The 20,744-nt window shown below is 42.9% G+C and overlaps 1 protein-coding gene across 3 annotated transcripts in view; it reads left to right on the top strand.

The window, feature by feature from the left end:
* Window positions 1–931: 931 nt before the first annotated feature.
* Window positions 932–20,744, top strand: part of FBLN1 (fibulin 1) — an 82,638-nt gene continuing 62,825 nt past the window's right edge. Inside the window, exons 1-2 of one of the 3 annotated variants that reach the window (XM_075442663.1) lie at window positions 932–1,663; window positions 16,334–16,433. In XM_075442663.1, the coding sequence (XP_075298778.1) occupies window positions 1,600–1,663; window positions 16,334–16,433 (164 nt within the window). In that variant the 5' untranslated portion in view covers window positions 932–1,599. Of the gene's footprint in view, window positions 1,664–1,894; window positions 1,979–16,333; window positions 16,434–20,744 lie in introns of those variants that run through there. The other 2 variants (XM_075442656.1, XM_075442672.1) reach the window with 2 other exon arrangements.

Genomic DNA, 20,744 nt, shown 5'->3' with positions numbered 1-20,744 from the left:
CCAAACCCAAACAAAAAAAGAAACAGCAGTCACAGAAAACTGACCTGGGCATTCAGAATGTGGATAGGGGTCAGTTCTGTGATGTGGCTTCCTGCAACAGTGTTAGGAGGCACCACGAGATGGTTGGTGGAGCCAGGTTCAAAAGGAACAAACGTAAATGTCCCTTCACACAGTCACTGGTAGATCCACAAGACCTGTTGCCAAAGGATATTTTTGGATGATGAAGGTTTACAAGAACTCATAGGGAGACAGGATAAATACCTAGAATAGAAATTCACTGAGGGCCACTAAGTGCACAGAAACCACATTCCACTGAGAAAATGCTCCAAACTCAAAGCAGCTGGAGGCTGGGAGAGGAGTTGGGAGAATTATCAAGTGTGTTTTCCTTGTTCATACTCTTCCTTCAGTGACCACTGATGATCATTGCTGAAGACAGGCTATTGGGCTCGCTGGACCCTTGGCTGTATGGCCATTTTTACGTCCTTGTGTTAGAAAAGAGCAAGTAACCTGGGGCAGAACAAAACATGCACACTATCAACACTTCGTGCCTTAAATACTTCTTCCAGTCGGACATTTTGAGGAGAGATACCGAAAAGTTGAGTTATTGAGTACTCCTACACGAGGAGTAGTCCAATCGGAGTCCATGTGGCACAACTACCAAGTCAACACTAACTTCCAGCTGTTTGTCCGAGTAAAACCATCAAAGGGCAAAGTATAGAGGGGGGATGAACTCTCCGTTTGCTTCCATGCGCATTTGCCCGCAAATATTAGCCCCCACGTTATCTTAAAGGTCTTGGCAACAGCGTAGCCAACGGGGTGCTTTCAACTCTAGCTCTTCCTTTGACCATTATCAGTGTTTGTGTTCCTGTTTAAATAAGATAAAGAGGTTTAAAAAAAAAAAAGAAAAAAGAAGGGAGGGGAGAGATAGAGCAGAGCTGACTGCCTCATTGGGGTTGAAACTTTTTAAGAGGAGGGGGAGGATAGAAGGGAAATTTTTTTCCAGTGAATTTCACCGAAAGATCCTAGAATATCTCTCTTTTTAAACTTTCTTTTTCTTGACAAAAGTTGTGTTGGCATAAAACCCACGGGAAGACCACGAACGAGGGCTGAAAGATCTCCCCCGCAGAGGTTAAACCTTTCCTCCCCTGCTAGGTGGTTTCTTTCGCTTTGTTTTCCCCTGCTTTGCCTTTGTTTGTGGCTTGCTCCTCCTTGGCACCGAGCGAAGCCGCTGCCTTTCTCCTTCCCCAGCATCAGCCCCGCCGGCCCCGGGTTCACGCTGAGCATCTGCGGAGTTTTCCGAGCCGAGGGGAGTCCCTTTTCCAGGGAGGGGGTGGCGGGGAGAGAGGCAGGGGCGTCAGAAGCGACAGGGTCTCTGCCCCCGCGGCTCCGTTCTGCTGAGCGCTTGTGTAATTAACCGGGCAGGCGGTGAATTCAATCTTTGTAAAGCCCACCCGAGTCGGGGGGGGGGGGTCCTGCAAGCTCTTTTCCAACCGGTCTCCGGCGGCTGGGATAACATCAGCAGCAAGAGCAGCGAGCGAAAAGCGGGGAGCCCGCCGGGAGAGCCAAGCCCCGCTCGGTGCGAGTGCTCCCGCCCGGCCGATGGACAACCTCTGCGGGAGGCTGCTCTTCCTCCTGGCGCTGCTGCCTTCGCTCCGGGGCCAAGGTAAGTGCGGGGAGCTGCGGGGAGCTGCGGGGAGCGGCGCCGAGCCGCGCTTCCCCCCCCCACCGCGGCCCCGGCTCTGCCCCCGGCGCCGGGCTGGCCCCCCCCAGGGCGGGGAGCGGGGTCCCCCCCTCCCGGTGTCCCCGTACCCCCGGACGTCCCGGGCAGTGCTTTAAAGCGCCGCTGCCCCGTTCGAGCGAGCAGAAAGGCGTGGCGTGCCCCGGCCCCGCCGCCGGCTCCCGCTCCCGCACCCTCCCGGGGCCGCCGCCGCTGCTGGGAGGCTGCGCCGGGCCGGGCTGGGCTTCACCGGGGGGAGCGGTGAGTCGGTCCGTCGGTCTGTCCGTCCCGCGGCCCCCGGGATCTGATCTGCTGGAGGGGGGGGGAAGCTACAGCCCCGAGAAGCGGGGAAGGGGATCGGCGGTCACGCGAAATCCCGGCGGAGCTGGGAGGGTGGCGAAGCGGGGGGCGCGGGCTTGGCCGGACGCGAGGTGTTGATGCGTGGTCTTGTGCGAGGTGGGGGCTGTTGGCAGCGGGGCCCTGACTCCCCTTCTGCGTGCTGGGCGCTTTTTGTTCCCCCCCCCGTTCTCTTAATGCCGTGTAAAAAGAGGGTGTTCGCTTGGTTTGATTCAGCGTAGCGCTCCAACGCAAACAGAACTGGTAAGTGTGACAAAAAAACCGCTTTTCATATGCGGTAATAATGAATTTATGGTGGGTAACAGAGTAACCCCGGGGGGGGCCACGCAGAGGTGAGCTGGGTTGTGCTGCGCCGCAGGCAGGCGTTGAGAAGCGCGTGGTCCCTGGCCCGGGCCTGACCATGGCAGCCAAAAGCCGACGAAGTGAATTATTTGTTACTATCGCTGCGTTTTGGCTCTTCACATTTTCCCGTAGCAGAGCACGTGTCGCAGGTACCCTTCAAGATACCTGCTTTTGGAAGAGGTGTTAGCAGCTCCGTTTAAAGGCGAGGGCACGGAATGAAGAAGGTTCGAGAAGCGGCGTTTGGTGCTGGAATCCCCCGGTAGCGCTCGCTTCCTCGCAGGGAGCAGAGGACAGCAGCAAAACCGTGGCCTTGAGGCACCACGGCGAATGGACACAGGAATTTTGAGCATTCAAGGTTATTGTAAGACAGCCAGGAATTTAAATTTGTAATCTCTGTATATTTAACACTAGTTACTGGACTACTTTTCAGAAAAAATGGTAAGTAATTAGAGATAGAAGTTCAGGTTTTCAGTTTTTATTTTTTAACACAAATTATAGCCAAATTTGGCAGTGAAAGGTACGGATTTTTGTTTCTTTGAGAATAAAAACCTGATATATTCAAATTTCACTGAGAATTTCTACATCCTTAGAACTTGGACCACAGTACGCTGGGTGAAATTAGATTTAAATGTCTAAAAGCAGATGAGGCGCTTTGCTTAGGACACTACCTTTTGAAGAGCAGACTTTGCTCAAGTGAAATAATTACTAGTAATTAGTAATTTAATAATTACTAGTAATAGTAGTGGCTGTAAGAAAGATATTTTTTTTTTCTGTATTATTTCACATGGCCATCTGTGTTTTGTGGGCAGGTGAAGTAATTACCTGGTGAGATCATGTAGTTTAAGTGCAGGCTCTTTGGGGCAGAGCCTGTGTCCCTCTGTGTGACTAAAATAAGGGGCTTTGGGGCAAAGAAGAGCTTCTAGGTGTTTTAGTGGCACAATTGCCAAGTTACTAGGATAACATATTTCTGAACTACAGCTTCCTCCTAAGCTTGTTGTCATCAGTTTTCTTAATGGCTTTTCCTTACTAATGAATCATCAAATCATCAGTATCTATTAATTAAAGTCTTCATTCTGAGAAAACAGAAGAGACTGCCTGCAGTGGAACTGTCTGGTGCATGTGAGTGTATAAACACGCATCATGCTTTGCAAGAGTAAGGGTCTTAAAAGCCTTTTAAGTTGTATACTGCAACTTCATTTTATTGTAAACATTGCATTTTTTTTTAAACCTTATGGTATAAACTACCATCTCCTGAAGAAGATTAATTACTCAACATCGTTATGTCCGGTCAGTGCATGAATAGTTCCTCCTCTAGCTGCCTCTTTGGCATGTCTTGGTACTACAGGCACAGTTTAACTCACTAAACATCTGGAAACATGTCTATTCAGGGTGAGCTTAGAGTTTGTAATAAAAAAAAATGTTCCACTGACTTTGTGGAATGAGCTTTATTTTAAGATTATGATTTTTACATGTGCTTTTATAGCAGTAAGTTTGTAAGAAGTATATGGGTGGAGGTAGGACTTATAAAAGGCTTAATCTCTGCTTTCTTGCCTGCTGTCATAGATAAAATCTCCCCAAAAAATCACTGCCAAGAGATACAGTTCTAAAATATGAGTGCTGTCTCCAAATTAGTTTGCAGTTGAGTTTCGTTTTAATAGCCCATTTTCAGATGTGATGCTTTATTGCAATCAGGGGAAGAGCAAGATGTTAAACTCTTGTTTTTCATCTGTGTGATTGAAAGCAGACATGTTAGTGAAATCCAAGATGAAAATTCATAAACTAGCTTATCGAGTTACTGCAGTGTATTTATACTGTTCTGTCAGATTTCAGGCATTATCTGATAGCAGGTCAGTGCATTTTCAAAGTTATTTATTTATTGTTACACTTTAGCCTATTCTGCAAGTTTCAAATCAGCTTTACATGTGATTTTAATAAATAGTTGTGTTGAGACCAACTTGTTCTACAATACTTTTATTGACATTTTCTGAAATGAAAGATGGATCTTAGCCCTCTGGGACTTGACAAGAAATAGAGTTACCTGGGACCATGAAAGCATTTAAGTTTGGTTTTGTGAGTTATGGATAGATATGAAGAAGTGGGTGGCAAAATCAACTCGGTAAACAGTGGATATGGGTTTACTAAATGTAATAAAATATCTGTGCAGAATAGAAGGGGATGAAACAGAGAAGGTGAAGAAGGAGAGAGCTGAAATCCAAATAAAAAAAACATCCGGGCACGGGCAAGAATTTTAATGGTAGCATAGAGTGGTTTAGTACGAAAGAGATAAATGAACAAGAGCTTTTGTGAAAATGGTAGCAGAAAGTGGTGGTTGGCAGTGAGAGGGAGTAAGGAAAATGAGTACAGTTAAGAAACAACAAAATAAGCAGGTCATTTTAGCCAGAAAAGGCAAAAGTTTTTGTAAAGCACTCAGGAGGTGTCAGGCGCGTGTATTTATGTGTAGATTCAGTGGAAGGAAGTAGGCCTGGTGCTGAGATTTTAATAGTTAAGTCATCACATATAGTTAAACTGGGAGAGTGGATAACATTGCTGAAAGACAAGGGGTGGAAGACTGAGAAGACTGGAGGCTGAGGAAGAGTAGAAAAATTGTCCACAAAGAAGTCCATGAAGGAGTCATCAGAAGCAAGAGGGAAAACAGAGGAAGAGGACACAAGAAGCAAAAAGAATATAAAGCAGAGAAAGGGTCAGTACAGATCAGTGAAGAGCCCTAGAAGAATGTAAAGAATTACCATTATTTGCCACAATATTTTGTGAGTAAAAATTAGTTTAGAAATGCTCAGAATAATGTCAAGTAAGTGGAGAAGGAACAGTCAAACTAGTACCTGCAGAGATGATGTACTGGGTAATTTACAGTGACAGGGAGAGTGCGTCCAGTAAGGGAAAAGCTGTGACAGTAACCAGCGTGTTTATCAGACTTTGTGAGGATTCTTGTCCTGCTGAAATCATCTCTGTCAGGAGACTGGGACAGTCCAGCAAAAGTTGTGTTGATAGTCTTCTCTGATCAACAGGATGCAACGGTTCTGAAGAAGGATCTCCAGTGCTAATGCTTTGCTGAAGGCACTGGTACATCTTTGGCTAATGCAGTTAATTAAGCTTCTTGGCCTTCGCTTTTTTAAACAAGTAACAATTTTTTTTTTTTCCCCAGCACTTATGCATACTTTGTATGAGCTTTGTACTTAGTATAACCTACTTTAGACTTAAAAGTTTTGAGAAATTGCCCTTTGGGTTTCAAGTATGTGCTGTTGGATCTTAAGAAGAAACTGCGTTTCTAGATTCTCAGGAATTCTCATTCAAATTCTTTTCAGTTAATCAAATTAATTGAAAATTTTCATGCAAAAAAAGCTAAAGGACATCTCTAATGAAGTTTTGGGTACTTACTGCTCAAGTATAGGAAGGACATTACTTTCTGGATTATGGTAGCGCCCACAATCAACCCGTGCTGCACAAGGATGTAAGATGTTCCCTGCTTAGGGTTCACTTTTGAGTCTAGTCAAAATCTGGATTGAGACCTCAATCTTAGTAATAAAGAAGGCAAGACCTAAAAAAATGTTTTCAAGGTGTATGGATATAGAAATACTTTGTCTGGTATATTCCAGCTTTTTAGGGTGTTTCGCAGGATTTACTAAGCACTGGAAGGCTATAGTGTACAAATGCTACCAGCAGTACATCTGTGCAAAATAGTATAATCTTCCAACTTTGAAGTTCTTACCACTGACTAAATTTCAAGTACTGATTACTTCTAATACCAATACTTTGGAAAAAAAAAAATCTGCAAGGGCTAGATAGAAGTTTGCAGCTCGGTATGCATAATTTCAAGAATGAGGAAAATCTCGTGTAAGAGAGATGTAGTAATGTTTTCACCAAAAGGAAACCTTCCCTCAATCATTGCTATATGATTATATGCAAAAACCCCTGGCTCTTTATTTTCTCCCTGCTCTGTAAAGTCTGCGGTTCCTTCCATAATTGAACCTTGTCCCATTGTGCTAAAAATTTTACCCCATCTACTTAGTCTTTCTAGACTATTCTTTAAATGCTGCGGTAGTAAAATATCAGAATCTTTCATCATTGTCCCTCTTTTTTTTTTATTCAGCCATAAACATGCCGACAGAGTAGATGTGTTTCACTTAAGCAGTATATAAAAGCGTAGTTATTCTTGCTAATTTTCTGGTCAGATGAAAGCAGAGAAATCCCAGTGTGAAAATGTTTTTCCTGTAGCCATTTTATGTGAGGAAATAGAGGAACGCTTGAGCGTGTTAGATGTGTGACACTCTGAGACGTGCTGCTCTGTCATAGTCTTATATCCTTTCTATTTCAGTTGCTTTAATTTGAATGTATACATATACTTGGACTCCATCCAAGGCTCTTTAAGATCTGTCTAAACACTGTCATTTAGTGCAGTGCATGCTGGATCATGGCCTTTATGCAAATAAACAGGACTAACAATAGATTAATTGTAACACCTTGTATAAAACTTCCTAATGACATGGCTTTTAAGACTTCAAATGAGAAATCAAGAGAAGATAGAAATTTGTTCTTAAATGAGAAAGATAAAGTGCCACTTCAGGCTATCATTACCCTGCGAAGTAATTTCATTATTTGTATGATTTTTTTCATACAAGGAGGAGTGAAGGACAAAATTTAGCATGCGCTTGTCAGAAAGAGTGGTTGCTGTTCTTCTTCCGAGTCTTTTTTGTAGGTCCACCCATGTCATCTTGGTGAGACTGGGTTCTTCAGGCCACCTGTGTCCAGCAGAGCTTTGAATGCACCCTCATTTTTCATGTGCTTGTGAGTACGTAGTCTCAGACAGCCGTTACTTCACTGTTCACGTGATGCTGACTCAGTGGACTCTAGTAGTAAGCTTCTCTCAACATCTTCCTGTCTTCTAGAAATCTCTAGACCAGCCTTCAGTCGTCTAGTCTTAGCATCTTTCGAACTCCAGCCTCCTCACAGAAGTCCAAAACATAACCTATCCAGAAAGATGAAAATGTTCAAATTAATTTGTTCACAGAACAGACATCCACATGAAGCAGCAGGCTTCAGATACGTAGAAGGTTGCTGAAGTGTGTAAGAGCCTGCAGATAAGAGGTAGTAACAAAAGAATGGATTTAAATGGGCTTTTGGAGTGGACAGTGAGGTAATATATTCTTAAAAATTCTCTGTCGTTAGGGACACTGCAGCACAATTGCACATTGCCTAGAGAGGTGGTGGAATCAGCTTCACTTGGTATTGTTTTGAACAACGTAATAGAAATCTGCCTCAAACTGATTAAATTTTATCAGTTGTGCCTGAGAGTAGCGAGTAGGACAAGATAACCTCTTGAGGGCTCCGATATCCCTATCTTTTGTGGTATTTTGATATGTACATAGGATGCCTTATAGTCTTCCTGCAATAGATGGAGTCACCTTTTCTAATTTTTTAGTAGCCAGTTGCCTACTTTTTTGAAAGGTTTTTTTTTTTCTATTAGACCTGAGACAAAATAAAAAACGCACAGCAAAGCATGTACTTTCCCCACCAGAGAAAAGAGGGCATGTTGCAACACAGCATTGCCTCCCTTAGGCTTGTGCTTACCACCAAACATAGCAGCTACCTCCTCACCAACTATTGCAGTGAACGATTTTAAGAGCTTCTTTTATAAACTGCAAACAGACACCTCATAAAATGAGGTTTGGCCGTATCTGCAAAATCCCCCTCATTGTGTGATGGCCACTGCTGGTGCTACCAGAGCCACATTCCCCATAAATGAGTGTTTTCCAGACCTAAGAGAATTTCCAGTAAAATGTTGGCTGGTTTAAAACCAACCACAAAACACACTAACATGCCAGGCATTTCCTTTAGGGTGCTGCTGCTTTAGTTAGTGTGCTGACTGGGTTTCTTCAGTGATTTCGGCTAACCTGAAATCATCACACTCAGCTGAGAATTCATCTGGAGATAAAGGTTCAAATCCTTTAAGCCTATTTAGAGAGAATATAACCTTTCTTAGCAGCACACCAACTCTGAGTGAGTGTCCGTGAGTCCGTATAAAGATCCAGTCCGACCTCTGCACTTGGAAGAGGGAAGCACTATTGTCACAGGCCCTCTCTGAGGGCACTAGGACAGTGCTGGAGAGGGACAGCTGATGATGAGCACAGCCTGGTAGGCTGCAACAGATGAATTGGAGACTGCCTCCAGGCTTGTGCTGTGTGGGGATTACAGGAGAGGGCATCCTGGCTCCAGGTTTCATGCATTTATTACAAAATTCAAGCTGGTGTATTCTTAAAGGGAACCTGTAAGAACAACCCAGTGGAAGGATGAAGAGTAGCTTGCTGTCCAAAAGTGAGTAATGCTGCAGCTCAGCTGTGGTTATTCTTCTCATCCCATCCCATCAGTATATTGGCATGTTAAATGTATGGTCTTGGAGTGAACAAGAATTTCTGTGCAGAAAAAGAAAAGCTCCTACTCACTTTATTTCATTCTCTGCATCTGAAATGGAGGAGGGGTATCTTCATTCCAACTCCAGTCTGAAGAGATCCAGCAAATGCTCTCCAGCTCGGATGGAGAATGGTAATGCTTTCCTGCATTGCTCCATTACTCCCAGTTCAAAGCATTTGTTTCAGGGAATCATGAGGCCTGATTTTCTGTGGTGTGCCTCTTTCACAGTTTCACATCTCCTTCACCATTTTCTCTACTCTGTGTGTCTAATCCCTAGGCTTACAAACAAGATCAGGATGCACCAAGGCTGTGCTTATCATGTCAGTATATTACCAGTTGGATCTTTGAAGTCATCTGGCTTCCCTCTTGTCTACACACGTCTCTGGGTCTATTCGATGCCTGAAGTGGGCAGCCAGAGTGTATTTGCGTTGCCAGAAACAGCATTTCCACAGTCTGCTGTAAGGACAGCCAAAAAATCAAGACTACAAATCCCAGCTGCCAGCACTTGACTGCCGGCTCTGCTACAAAGGCAGCTGACTTGACCACCTAATATTAGCCAGGTGGTGTTGTTTCCAGAGCTATTGCTTTGGCGTGGCAGAGAAGGTCGAGCACAGTTTGTCTGCTGTGAACCTATCGCACAGTGGAGCCTTGGCCCAAGGGATACGCGGTTGCTCTGGTTTTGTGTCGGGAGAGTGCAGATGTAGAGGGAGGTTGGAAGGCAAAGAATGTGACTGAATAATACAGATGGCCAATCTGTCATTTTGAGGATCAGATCCTGTAAGTAGACTTGGGTTTTTTTCAGCTGACACTGAGGTGGGTGAGTATCACTAGTAAGAGAATTTTCTTGACAGGACAAGAAAGGTTTTGCCAGAAAGGTATGCTGTGAAAGTTGAAAGGATTTTTCTTACTGGAAACCTAAACCAATGCATGCCTGTTGTAATCGTGAGTTCCAGAAATTCTGGATGACAGACTGTTACTGAAACGTGTTGGACTAGTGCTGAGCTTTCACAGAGCCCATCTGCTGCCTGTATCTGCATGTGCTGAGAAGTGATAACCATGTTCTGTTTTCTCACATTCCATAGTGCTGAGTCTCTTACAGAGTAAATTGAGCAAAGGGCAAGACCTGCACCACATTATACAAACTTAATCAATTAATGGCTTGAAAGATTGAAAACGTCTTAAGAACGAGGTGTGACTTTGACCTGTTGACCTGGACTCGCTTCCAAATCCATACCCAACTATGGCTGGTTATGTGGGCTGGGAAGTTGATGAGTGTGACGGTCCCATCGCTCACTGCCCTGAAGAACTGGAAAGCTTTACTCTCACTAGCTTGATAAGCCCACCTAGGCTTAGGTGGAGCTTTCATTTGATACCATCATCAGCTTCATAACTGTTCCCTAGATCAGCACTGAGTAATGAACAGCTATTTAATCCTGGATTGTACATAGGCTTTTCCATCATCAGCAGCTGTACAGAATAGCTGCTGTTGTAGGTTGTTACTTCAAAAAATCTGTCCGTTTGTGATCTAGCTGGAGTGCTACTGCCATGAAAATTATCCAGTCCTTTTTACTCTGGTTATTTTTTTTGCACAATTCCCAGAAACAATTTAGGGTTTCTCATTCCAGGAATCATGCTTTTGGGTAACATTCTTAATCTTATCTTTCTCTTGCAGAAAATATTCATTGTAGCAGCTGAGTAAGCAATTATTACCTCATAGAAGTTGAAGTTTATACAGATTTTAACCGCATTTCTTGCTTTGAACTCCCACACAGTATGGCAGTCCTGTTAAAATAAGCAAACTACCTTTATTTAAAACAACCATATGCTCATAGACATTTTGTCTATGTAAGCGTGGTTCATAGCTAGCACGTGAATGCATCATGTGCACAAACTCTTTGAATTTGTGTGACCTTTATTCACGTCTTATCTGATGGGGCTTCTTCATGTCAACTTGATTAGAGATCTGAGTTCCAGCTGTGTTTCTACTGTTCTTTTCCTGAGACTCCCAAAATCTCTCTCAGAATACTGCGTGTACCACCTTAACATTAGGACAGGCATCCTCGCTGTTGCCATACTAACACAACTCAAGTTCTTTTAGATGCCCTGCTACGTATACTTTTTTTACAGGGACAGAGTAGTGATAAAGCTGCATTTGATTTTAGCCAGAGTAGACTTGGATTTTCTCAGTCAATTAGCATGCAAAATTACTACATTGGAGTAAACATGCTACTGTCTTAACAGATCCCTGGTTCACCTTCATATTTTTCTGCCTTGTGATACCAGAAAGCTGACCAATTGCTTCACAAATGTACAAAATGGACCAGACAGTCTATTCCTGCGTGTTTCAACTTTCATGTAGGGTTTCTCCATCCAAAGAAAACGGCACATTTCAGCTGAACAAGGACAATATAATCAGCTTTTCCCGGCAGTGTTTTGTCTCTCAGGTGGCTAAGATTTCTCTGGCCGGTTTGCATGAGACATTATGCACTTGGCTGAAGGGGCACCAGGTTCAGAAGAGCAGTGCTGTAATTCCTATTGGATCATCTCGGGCGCTCCAGCTCCCAGGGGTGCCACGAGCCCATCAACTGCAGTAAAAGACACGTGGTCACATTCAGAGAAAAAAGAACCATCCCTTTCTGCACAGTGAGATTCTTTGAGGTGTCGACATCAGAGTAGTTTCCACCATCTCCTTTCTGATGCCCTGCGTTACAAACTTCTAGTAATGAGGAACCGAAGAGAGGCCATGCCCTCCCCCCCATGCTGTTGGTCCCTGAAGAGGGTGTAAGGAGGCACAGATGGCCTCAGCATGAACTGCTTGCCCCAAGATTTCCAAATGTGAGCCCTGTGAATATGCACGTGTACAGTGGAATCCACAACACTGGAAAAATACAGTCATGAGTAGTCTGTCCTATTTCTAAATATTCATTAACAACTCTTTATGCCAAAACAGTCAGAATTGATTCCAGTGCAGTCTGGAGTTGACACCCAAGGTGTGAGACATGCACCTTCTGAGATTTTTGAAAGAGTAGAGATTTGTCCACAAATGACCATTTTAAAAAGCAAACTGCAAAGCCAAACTAGAGAAAATATTTTTCACTATTTTATTGTTATGTTTTAGCAGAATGGCCTTGAGGGTGGAGTCCTTTTTTTTTTTACTGCTTGTTTTTCACTTCCCTCTATTCTCAAGAGATTTTTGGCAGGATCTTTGGAGGATATGAATTGTGATGTCACCAAAACAATGAGCCTGGACCACAGTTCTCCCCCAAGAAGCTATCTGAAATCCTTCTTTGTCTGGATGCACTCCTACAGACGAGCTTGCTTAGCTTGGCCTGCGTTGAATTCTTGAGTTATTTGGTTGGAGTAGAGGTGTGTTGCCAGAGCTGAGAGGGAAGAACTGGAGTCCAGAGCCAAGGATTGTCCTTCTGGGGAGGAACTTGGCTAAAGACACATTTGTACAAAGCCCTGCAAAAACCTGCAGCCAGCTCTGCACTTCAGTTAAATGTGTCTCATTTTTCAACACAGTTAAGATTGATTGCAGACAACAGCACTAAAAACATGGTTATTTGTAACACATTGTATGAAATTTGGTGCATATAATGTTTGTTAGCAATACACTGGCAGACAGAAAGCAGCAGACAGGATTGCTATTCCCAAAGAAGAGATCAGACAGAAATTCATTTCTTTCACCACAGGCAGATATTTATTTACAAGACTGATTTTTCTCTGTAGCATTATAAACTACAGTTAGCTTTCAGACACTGGCATGAATTCTGGACACACTGAAGAATTCAAGAGAAGTACTGCCTTGGCTTCATAATGACAGAATTTTGAGCATGATTTTGGGTATGTAAGACAGACTAGAAGGATGACCTGGGTCATAGAGTACAGAGCTCTGTTATAAACTGACATTTAATGTAATTCTGTTTATTAGTATAATGATTTTCTTATTAAAAAATGTTTGCTTTACTTGATCCCATAATTCTGATTATTGTTCACTGCTGTAATGTTTGTTGACAGGAACCACATCCTTTCACAAGCTGTACTTATCTAGGCTTACAATGGTCTATTTCTTCCAGTTTCTCCTCATATAATAGGGCTTTGATTCCCCTGGCCATCCTCCTAGCTTTTCTTTACACATTTTCCATTTTGATGTAAGTTTTCCTAAGGAGGGATAGCCAGAGTTATGCTCAGTCCTCCAGAGCTTTGCACTCTAGAATTGATAACTGCCTTAAGAGTACCTGCCTTAAGATGACTAATGCATCCTAAAATCTCATTTAACTCTTTACTTTTTGGTTGGGATGGTTGGATTATAATCATTAGTTGGGAATATAGGTTGTTCCATGCAAACAGCAGACTTACTGGAGGTGGTTATCTTTTCTACTTGCTTTCAGCTGCTTTGTACTTTGCCACATATGAAGATCTGCCAGTTGAGGTACTCAAGTAAACTCTGTCTGATATGTGTCCAAGTAAGTGTGGTCATGAAGAGGTTAAATAATATTTCTGCTTATTTTGATAGCTGCAGCAGGTTAGGAGGTAGATACATGGACAGATGGAAGGAGGCTGTAACCCCCATACATCAGGAGCACCTCAGGAACGATGGGACAACTCGTTACTGGTATAGGGAGAGTCAGAGGAGACAGATCCTTGCCTGTATTAGACTCTGCAGGAAATAATTTGTGAAAATGGGTAGTCTTTAATATAATGCTGCTTCTTATTGAATTTTTCTCTCTTTAGATGTGCTTGGAGCAAAACTAAGAATGAGATGATCATGTGAGGCATTTTATCATCCAGTGGAGAGAGATGGCTTAGGAATGACCTGGTGCGCACTCCCTTTTCTGCCACCAGCTTGCTGTGTAGTTTGGGCAAGTCATTTCATCCTTCTGTACTTCAGCCTCTCCATCAAAAAGAAGTAAATGAGATTTGCCTTCCTCTGTGCAGCACAGCAAACTACAGATGGAAGGGTTGTCTTTATTTGTTCTTAAATAGTCAGTCCCAGGTTGGAAGGGACCTCTTGAGATCATCCAGTGTTTGAACACTCTTACAGTAAAGAAGCGTTCTCTTGTGTTCAGATGGAACTTCATAGGGTAAAATTTATGTCAATTGTCTCTTGTCAGTGAACACTGTTGAGAGGAGTCTGGCTGCTTCTTCATCCCATCTTCTTCAGGTATTTATAAACATCAATCAGATCTCCCCTGAGCCTTCTTTTCTGCAGGCTAAACAGTCCCAGCGCTCTCAGTCTCTCCTCATATGAAAGATACTCCAGTGCATAAATCATCTTCGTGGCCCTGCTCTGGACTCACTACAGTAAGTTCATCTCTTGCTTGAACTGGGGAGCCTAGGACTGGACACAGCACTCCAGATGTGGCTTCATCAGTGCTGAGCAGAGGGGAAGGATCATCTCCCTCCATCTGCTGCCAGCGCTCTGTCTAATGCAGCCCGAGGTGGTGTTGGCCTTCTTTGCTGCAAAAGTATGTTGCTGACTTATGATTAGCTTGGTGTTCACCAGGACACCTACCTCCTGCTTTGCAGAGCTGCTTTCCAGCTCTCGGTGTGTACTAGTGCATAGGGCTTATTCCTCCCCAGATGCCGGACTTTGCATTTCCCTTTGCTGAACTTTGTGAGGTTCCTGTCAGCCCATTTCTCCAGCCTGTTGAGGTCCCTCTGGATGGAAGCACAACCATCTGGTGTATCAGTCAGTCCTCCCAGATTTCTATCATCTGTGAACTTGTTGAGGGTGCACTCCTTCTCAATTGTCCACCTCACTATCCACTTGCCTAACCTGTACATTGTCAGCTTGTCTATGACACTGGTATGGGACGCAGTGTAAAAGCATTACTGATGTCAAGGTAGACAACGTCCACTGCTCTCCCCTCATCTACCAAGCTAGCCACCTTGTTGTAGAAGGCTATGAGTTTAGCTAAGCATGATATCTGCTTCACAATCCAAGATGACTTCTCCCTGTCACATTCTTGTTGTTCAAGTGTTTGGACATTGTTTCCAGGAGGATCTTCTCCATCACCATTGGCCAGAAGAGGTTGGCCTGCCGGTAGTTTGCAAGATATTCTCTGTTGTCCTTCTTGAAGACAGGGAGGCGTTTGTTCTCTTCCATTCTTGAGGAACTTCTCTCGTTCACTATGACCTCTCAAAGATAATTGTGAGTAGCGTGGCAATGACATCAGCCAGCTCCGTCAGCACTTGAGGGTGCAGCCTGTCAGGGCCATCAGTCAAAGAACTTACGAAACAAAGAGAAGACATTAGAAAGCTGTCCCTCTTGACAATCAGGTGTTTTTTTACACAGATTGTGTATGTGTTATACAAGGAGCTGCTCAGTGTCTGGACTACAAGATAATTAATAGGAAAATATGACTCATGTTTTATTCCAAGTTCTGATACACCTGCTGTGCAGTGAACTTTTGCACTTGGAATATGAAGCAAACCTGTGGTGCTTGTCAGTCCATTAACAGTATTTAGTTTTATTAAATTAGAGACTTTTGCAAAAATCGTACTCTGCACAAATAATTATCTTCAGTATGCTTTTCTCCTTAGTTTCAGGGTTAGTGTAAGTTGATATCTATATTAATTTTTCTTTTATATGTTAAGTGATCAAAATACCATGTACCTTTCTGTCTCTCTGTACAATACTTTTAAATTTACAGACATACATTTGAGTAAAACAGATTAATTGGATGATAACCTCAGGAAAAAATGGTTCTGCAAATTAACCCTTAAGGAGAGTCATCTGTCTTTTGTATCAGACAGTTATTTGATTTATCCTGTGTTCTTCAGGATTTTAAAAGGTTGCTTATTGCTACTGCCGCTTTTGGTAATAAGGGAGTACAATCACAGAATCACAGAATAGTAGGGGTTGGAAGGGACCTCTGTGGGTCACCCAGTCCAACCCTCCTGCTGAAGCAGGGTCACCTACAGCAGGCTGCACAGGACCTTGTCCAGGCGGGTCTGGAATATCTCCAGAGAAGGAGACTCCACAGCCTCCCTGGGCAGCCTGGGCCAGGGCTCCGTCACCCTCAGAGGGAAGAAGTTCTTCCTCATGTTCAGACGGAACTTCCTGTGCTTCAGTTTGTGCCCGTTGCCCCTTGTCCTGTCACTGGGCACCACTGAAAAGAGCTTGGCCCCATCCTCCTGACACCCACCCATTACAATCTGACAGATCCTTTTGTTGTGCGAGACTCTATCTATCTGAACTGTTTTCTGCTGGAGTATCCATCCCTAAGCTGTGTCTTCATGTGGAAGGTTAAGGGAAACTGCAGTTTGCTTCGTGGAGGAACGCATACCTCCAGCACTTGGCCTTACTGCAAGGTGCTAACGGGTGCTTCATTTGGCCATGGGTGCCCTATTCTGTGTGTAGATTAGGGACAGGAAAACAAGCTGACTCGCTTTTGGTTTGGTTTTCTTCCAGCTGGCAGATGCAATACCATTTACTAAGGTTGTATTAAACATGTTGTGTTTTTCTTTCTTTCCTCATTTCTGCAGATGTTTCAATGGAAGAATGCTGTGACAACGGTATTGAATGGGCGAATAAAAACAGAATATGTACTTCTCTACCGTTAATATCCGAGTCCAGAGAATGCAGGTATATAGTTATGTATTGTATATTAAACTATAGTTTATGTTTTCATGTAAAACCATGGAAATGGCAGATATGAAAGCTGATTTAGAAGATGAAGCACCCAGCTTTTAAGTCCCAAGTTTTTCAGATCCACATCTATCCTTGGGGCGTACCTACTGAGTACCCACTTTTCTTCCACGACGTCCTTTAAATTTTTGCTGTTGGCCTAATGTAGGGTAACCCATCTCTAATCTGCTTAATGTGTACTGTCTCTTAGTCGGAAGTCTTTCCACTGCACTCTACTCACAGGGCTTGGACTCAGTCAGTACATCTCAGTGTGGCTCCCCTAATGTCAGCAAAGCTTCTTCAGTTCATACTGCTCAGGAATCTACCCTAACTATGGTTCAGAGTTTGTCAAGATGGGCAAAGATTTGTCAAGAAACACAACAGATCCTGTACATGAATAATCTATAGATTGCATACGAATATATGCATGCATGTAAGACAGCCTTTTAAAACTGTTTCTCCTGTCTGGTGCCACACAGATAATGGCCCCAAAGTTCTCAGTGGAATTGCTGGATGGGAAAACTTAAAACTTAAGGCAGGGGGATTCCTCGTTACGTAGAGCGTCTGACTGCGGTCAGACTCATTTGACCATAGAAGATAATAACCTTTAGTTAATAGACAGGTTTCTTAATTCTGCTGGCATTTAATAGGATACTAATTTCTGTTATGTAATCTAGCAAATGCAATAATTAAGTTAAAAGTTACAATTATTTGCAGAGTAGTATTCTGATTATACTGTATCTTTTATACGGTTGGAGCATTTGTATTTTAAATGTCAATGATAGTTTGCATTATGTTTGCTGTTGAATGCACTTGTTACATTTAATTTGTAGAGCTAACGATTTGTGATTGGTAGCTTGAGGGGCAGTTTCACAGAGGACTCTGTATTTAAAACACATTGTGTTTCTCCCCTCTATCTTTTCAAATGGATTGTAAAGTGATTTAACTTTGGTAATTGTAGAAGTGTTTGGCTGATCTTTATTACGGAAAGAATGTGTCTTGCAGGCAAGTCTGTCCATGTTTTCTGGATTTTGCATTTATACTGGCATAGAAAGCAGTCTTTTACGCAGAAGAATTGACAGATAGGACTTAAATCCCAATTTAGGAAATATTTGAAGAGTCAGAAGAGTTACAGACAGAACAGAGGCAGTAAAAACAGGAAACCAAGTTTATTGGACAATCTGGGAGTGAGAATCTTCATGACTCAATGATCATTTGATGAATGTGAGTTGCACTTCTGCTGCAAATGGAATTTATTCTTTTAACGACTGCCATCTTAGAGAGTCCTTAGGACTTCATAGGAACTGAAAAAAGCTTACTAATACTTCATCTAGCTTTTGTGCCTAACTGAAATGTAATGAAGAAAATTATAGTGGTGTACTGGTAAATCAGAAATGGGTAAATGCACATATTCTGTGAGAGAGGTGGGCACTTATTGACAAAAAAAAGGAGTGGATAAATTCAGTTCAGTTGCAATTATTCATGACTGTACAAGAAGTAAACATAGCTCCCCCTGAAGCTTGGCTTCACTATAAAAATGACTAAGTAAAATTGGCACCTTTCACTACTTTCTTTAATGGCAGTACTCTTACTCCAGTTGTGACTGCATACTGGTGTATCTGAGAAGCACAGAAAATCACTTTATGATGCCATTTCAGACACAAAAGTAAGGGCCAAATTCTGCTCCTAATTGCTGGTGTAACTGGAGCCAGAATGAACAGTGAGGGGACATGATTCCCTTTGCCAGCACATGGGGGCAATGACACTGATTTTGCACATTTATTCCTGCTGCAGAGAGAGGCAAGCAAAACCAAAACCAGGTTCATTGCACTTGCTGAGATCTAGGCAGGAGAGAACATGGCACAGGATGCCTTATTGGTTACAGATTTTGGAAAGAACTTGTTTGCTATTTGGACACGAACGTTCAGTGGGAGCTGCTGGGGGCCACATACCTGTCATTTATGTGGTCACTTAAAGCCCAGCTGGGATCTTTTGACTGTCTGGTGCAGAACAGTTTGGACAGTGTAGATGATGCGACTTTGAGTCCTCTAAAAAAACGTGGCCTCTTGGGTGTAGAAACCGTATTACTTCATGCCAGTGGGAGCTCTGTTTGCCCTGCGTATTTCAGCTTGGGTTTGCAAGGGTGGCAGGTGAACGCAAAGGAAAAACACGTTGGGAAGTGAGCAGATCTGATGAAGTTACTGCAGTGAAAATGGTTTTGCACAGCTCCATTGCAAAGACCGTGCAACACAGAACAGATTGGATGTGAATACTTTCTCTAACACGCTTTACAAGAATTTACATGCTGGTTTTGAATCCTCTGCTTAGAAGAGTAATAACATAACAGCATCTCAGATTCAGTCCTTCCCTCAATGCAAGCCCATTGCTAGAGTTTCTTTTGCTTTTCTTTGGTTCGTGTGAGGAACAAGCTGCCTTATTGAATTAAAATGCCCTCCCCTTCACCTTTTCCCAACCATTTAAAGCACATTCATAGTAACCAAGAACGGTTTCCATGCAAGCACTGACATTCTCATATCTGCCGTGCATCCTGGAAACAATCTGACGCTTCTGGGTTTCAGCATCCTGTTAGGGTCCTTGCCCAAAAGTCTCTTGTGCTTCTTGAGAGACTTGCCATCTGTGTGAGCATCACTTGCTGAATGTGGTACAGTTCAAGCTGCATATGTGCTCACTTTCTTGTCCTACACCGCAGGTGAGCCAGCCCTCCGTCTGAAGTTCATAAGAATTTGTAAGATCCATCTGGCTGCTGTTACTCGGTTGCATCGAAGTTGAAACAAGGCTCCTGGCTCAATGTCCAGTCATGTCTGCGATCTCTTATTGTGGTTATTTGTCCCACAGATGAGTATACCTCATTGTATTATCACTCTGGAAAAAGACAGTATTGTTCTCTGCGTCTTCATGACTCAGTAAATATGAGTGTGGAGTTTTAATGAATGATGTCTTTGGCTGTCATAACAGCAGCTTTTTGCCCATTCATCCATTTTCTTGTGATGTGGTTAAACTCACAGCAGCTGGAAACAGCTGGCGTTTATTTTTGGATCTCAACCTGCCCAATAAATCTTCCTTTCAAAATGAAGAGTTTCCCCTGCCCAGAGCTCTTAGCAAGTGAACTTAATTCTTGCGCCAGAAACAGTGCATCTCCATATGAGAACTGCATGCCTTTAGCACTGTGTAAAGTCTTTTTGGAGTTACACTGGGAATGACATTATTTATTATTAGTGTTGCGAAAATGCAGAAGAGAAGAAGCTACAGAACACTCTGCTAGGTGCTGTGCAAAAACAGAACAAAAAGGTGGTCTGTGTTCCCAAGCAGAGACAAGTGGCAGCACTTGATACAGATTCAGACAGGAACACAGGGAAAGAAGACGACAGGAGTGTTTGGAGTGATATGCACCAGATGCTTGACTGCTGTAGATGTTTATTGTTTTATGCCGTTGTAAGATCTGGAAGAGCCTGAGATTTTGGACGTCAAAACTGTGACAGTTTTATGTCTGAAAAAGCTGTTTAAAGTTCTTTTTGGAGAAGCTGTCTTTATTAATTATTATCTCTTCTCTGTAGCCTGCTAAGTGTGCCCCACAGTCACTAGGATTTTTGGCTTCACAGTCAGAGGGATAGAACAGTCTGCTACGTTGTCAGGGTTTTATTGCCACTCATGTAGGATAACTTGCTTACTTCACTTTGTGAATAATGTCAAACTCAGTTCTTTCTCTGGCAGAACATTATCAGTGTTGTTTCTCGACATTATATATGATATCATAGAATCATATAATAGTTTAGGGTGGAAGGGACCTTTAAAGGTCATCTAGTCCAACCCCCATGCCATGAGCAGGGACATCTTCAACTACAGAAGGTTGCTCACAGCCCCGTCCAAGCTGATCTTGAATGTTTCCATGGATGGGGCATCTACCACGTCTCTGGGCAACCCACTCCAGTGCCTCACCACCCTCATTGTAAAAATTGTCTTGCTTATACCTAGTCTGAATCTACTCCCTCTTAGACTAAAACCATCACCCTTTGTCCAATTGCAAGAGGCCCTGCTGAAAAGTTTGTCCCCAAATTTCTCATAAGCCTGAAAGGTCACAATAAGGTCTCCAATGTATATTAATATCTATCTCAACATAATTTTACCCTTTATCTTCCAGAAAACTTTTGTTAAGTAAATTAAAAAATTGTTTATGGATTGCAGCTAATTAAATTTGAGGTTTGTTGAAGCAATTATTTTTACTTGAGACCCTTGCTAATTTATAGCTTG

This window comes from Opisthocomus hoazin, chromosome 1, assembly GCF_030867145.1.
Source record: "Opisthocomus hoazin isolate bOpiHoa1 chromosome 1, bOpiHoa1.hap1, whole genome shotgun sequence".
Lineage (NCBI taxonomy): Eukaryota > Metazoa > Chordata > Aves > Opisthocomiformes > Opisthocomidae > Opisthocomus > Opisthocomus hoazin.
This window is presented reverse-complemented; position numbering and strand designations above follow the sequence as displayed.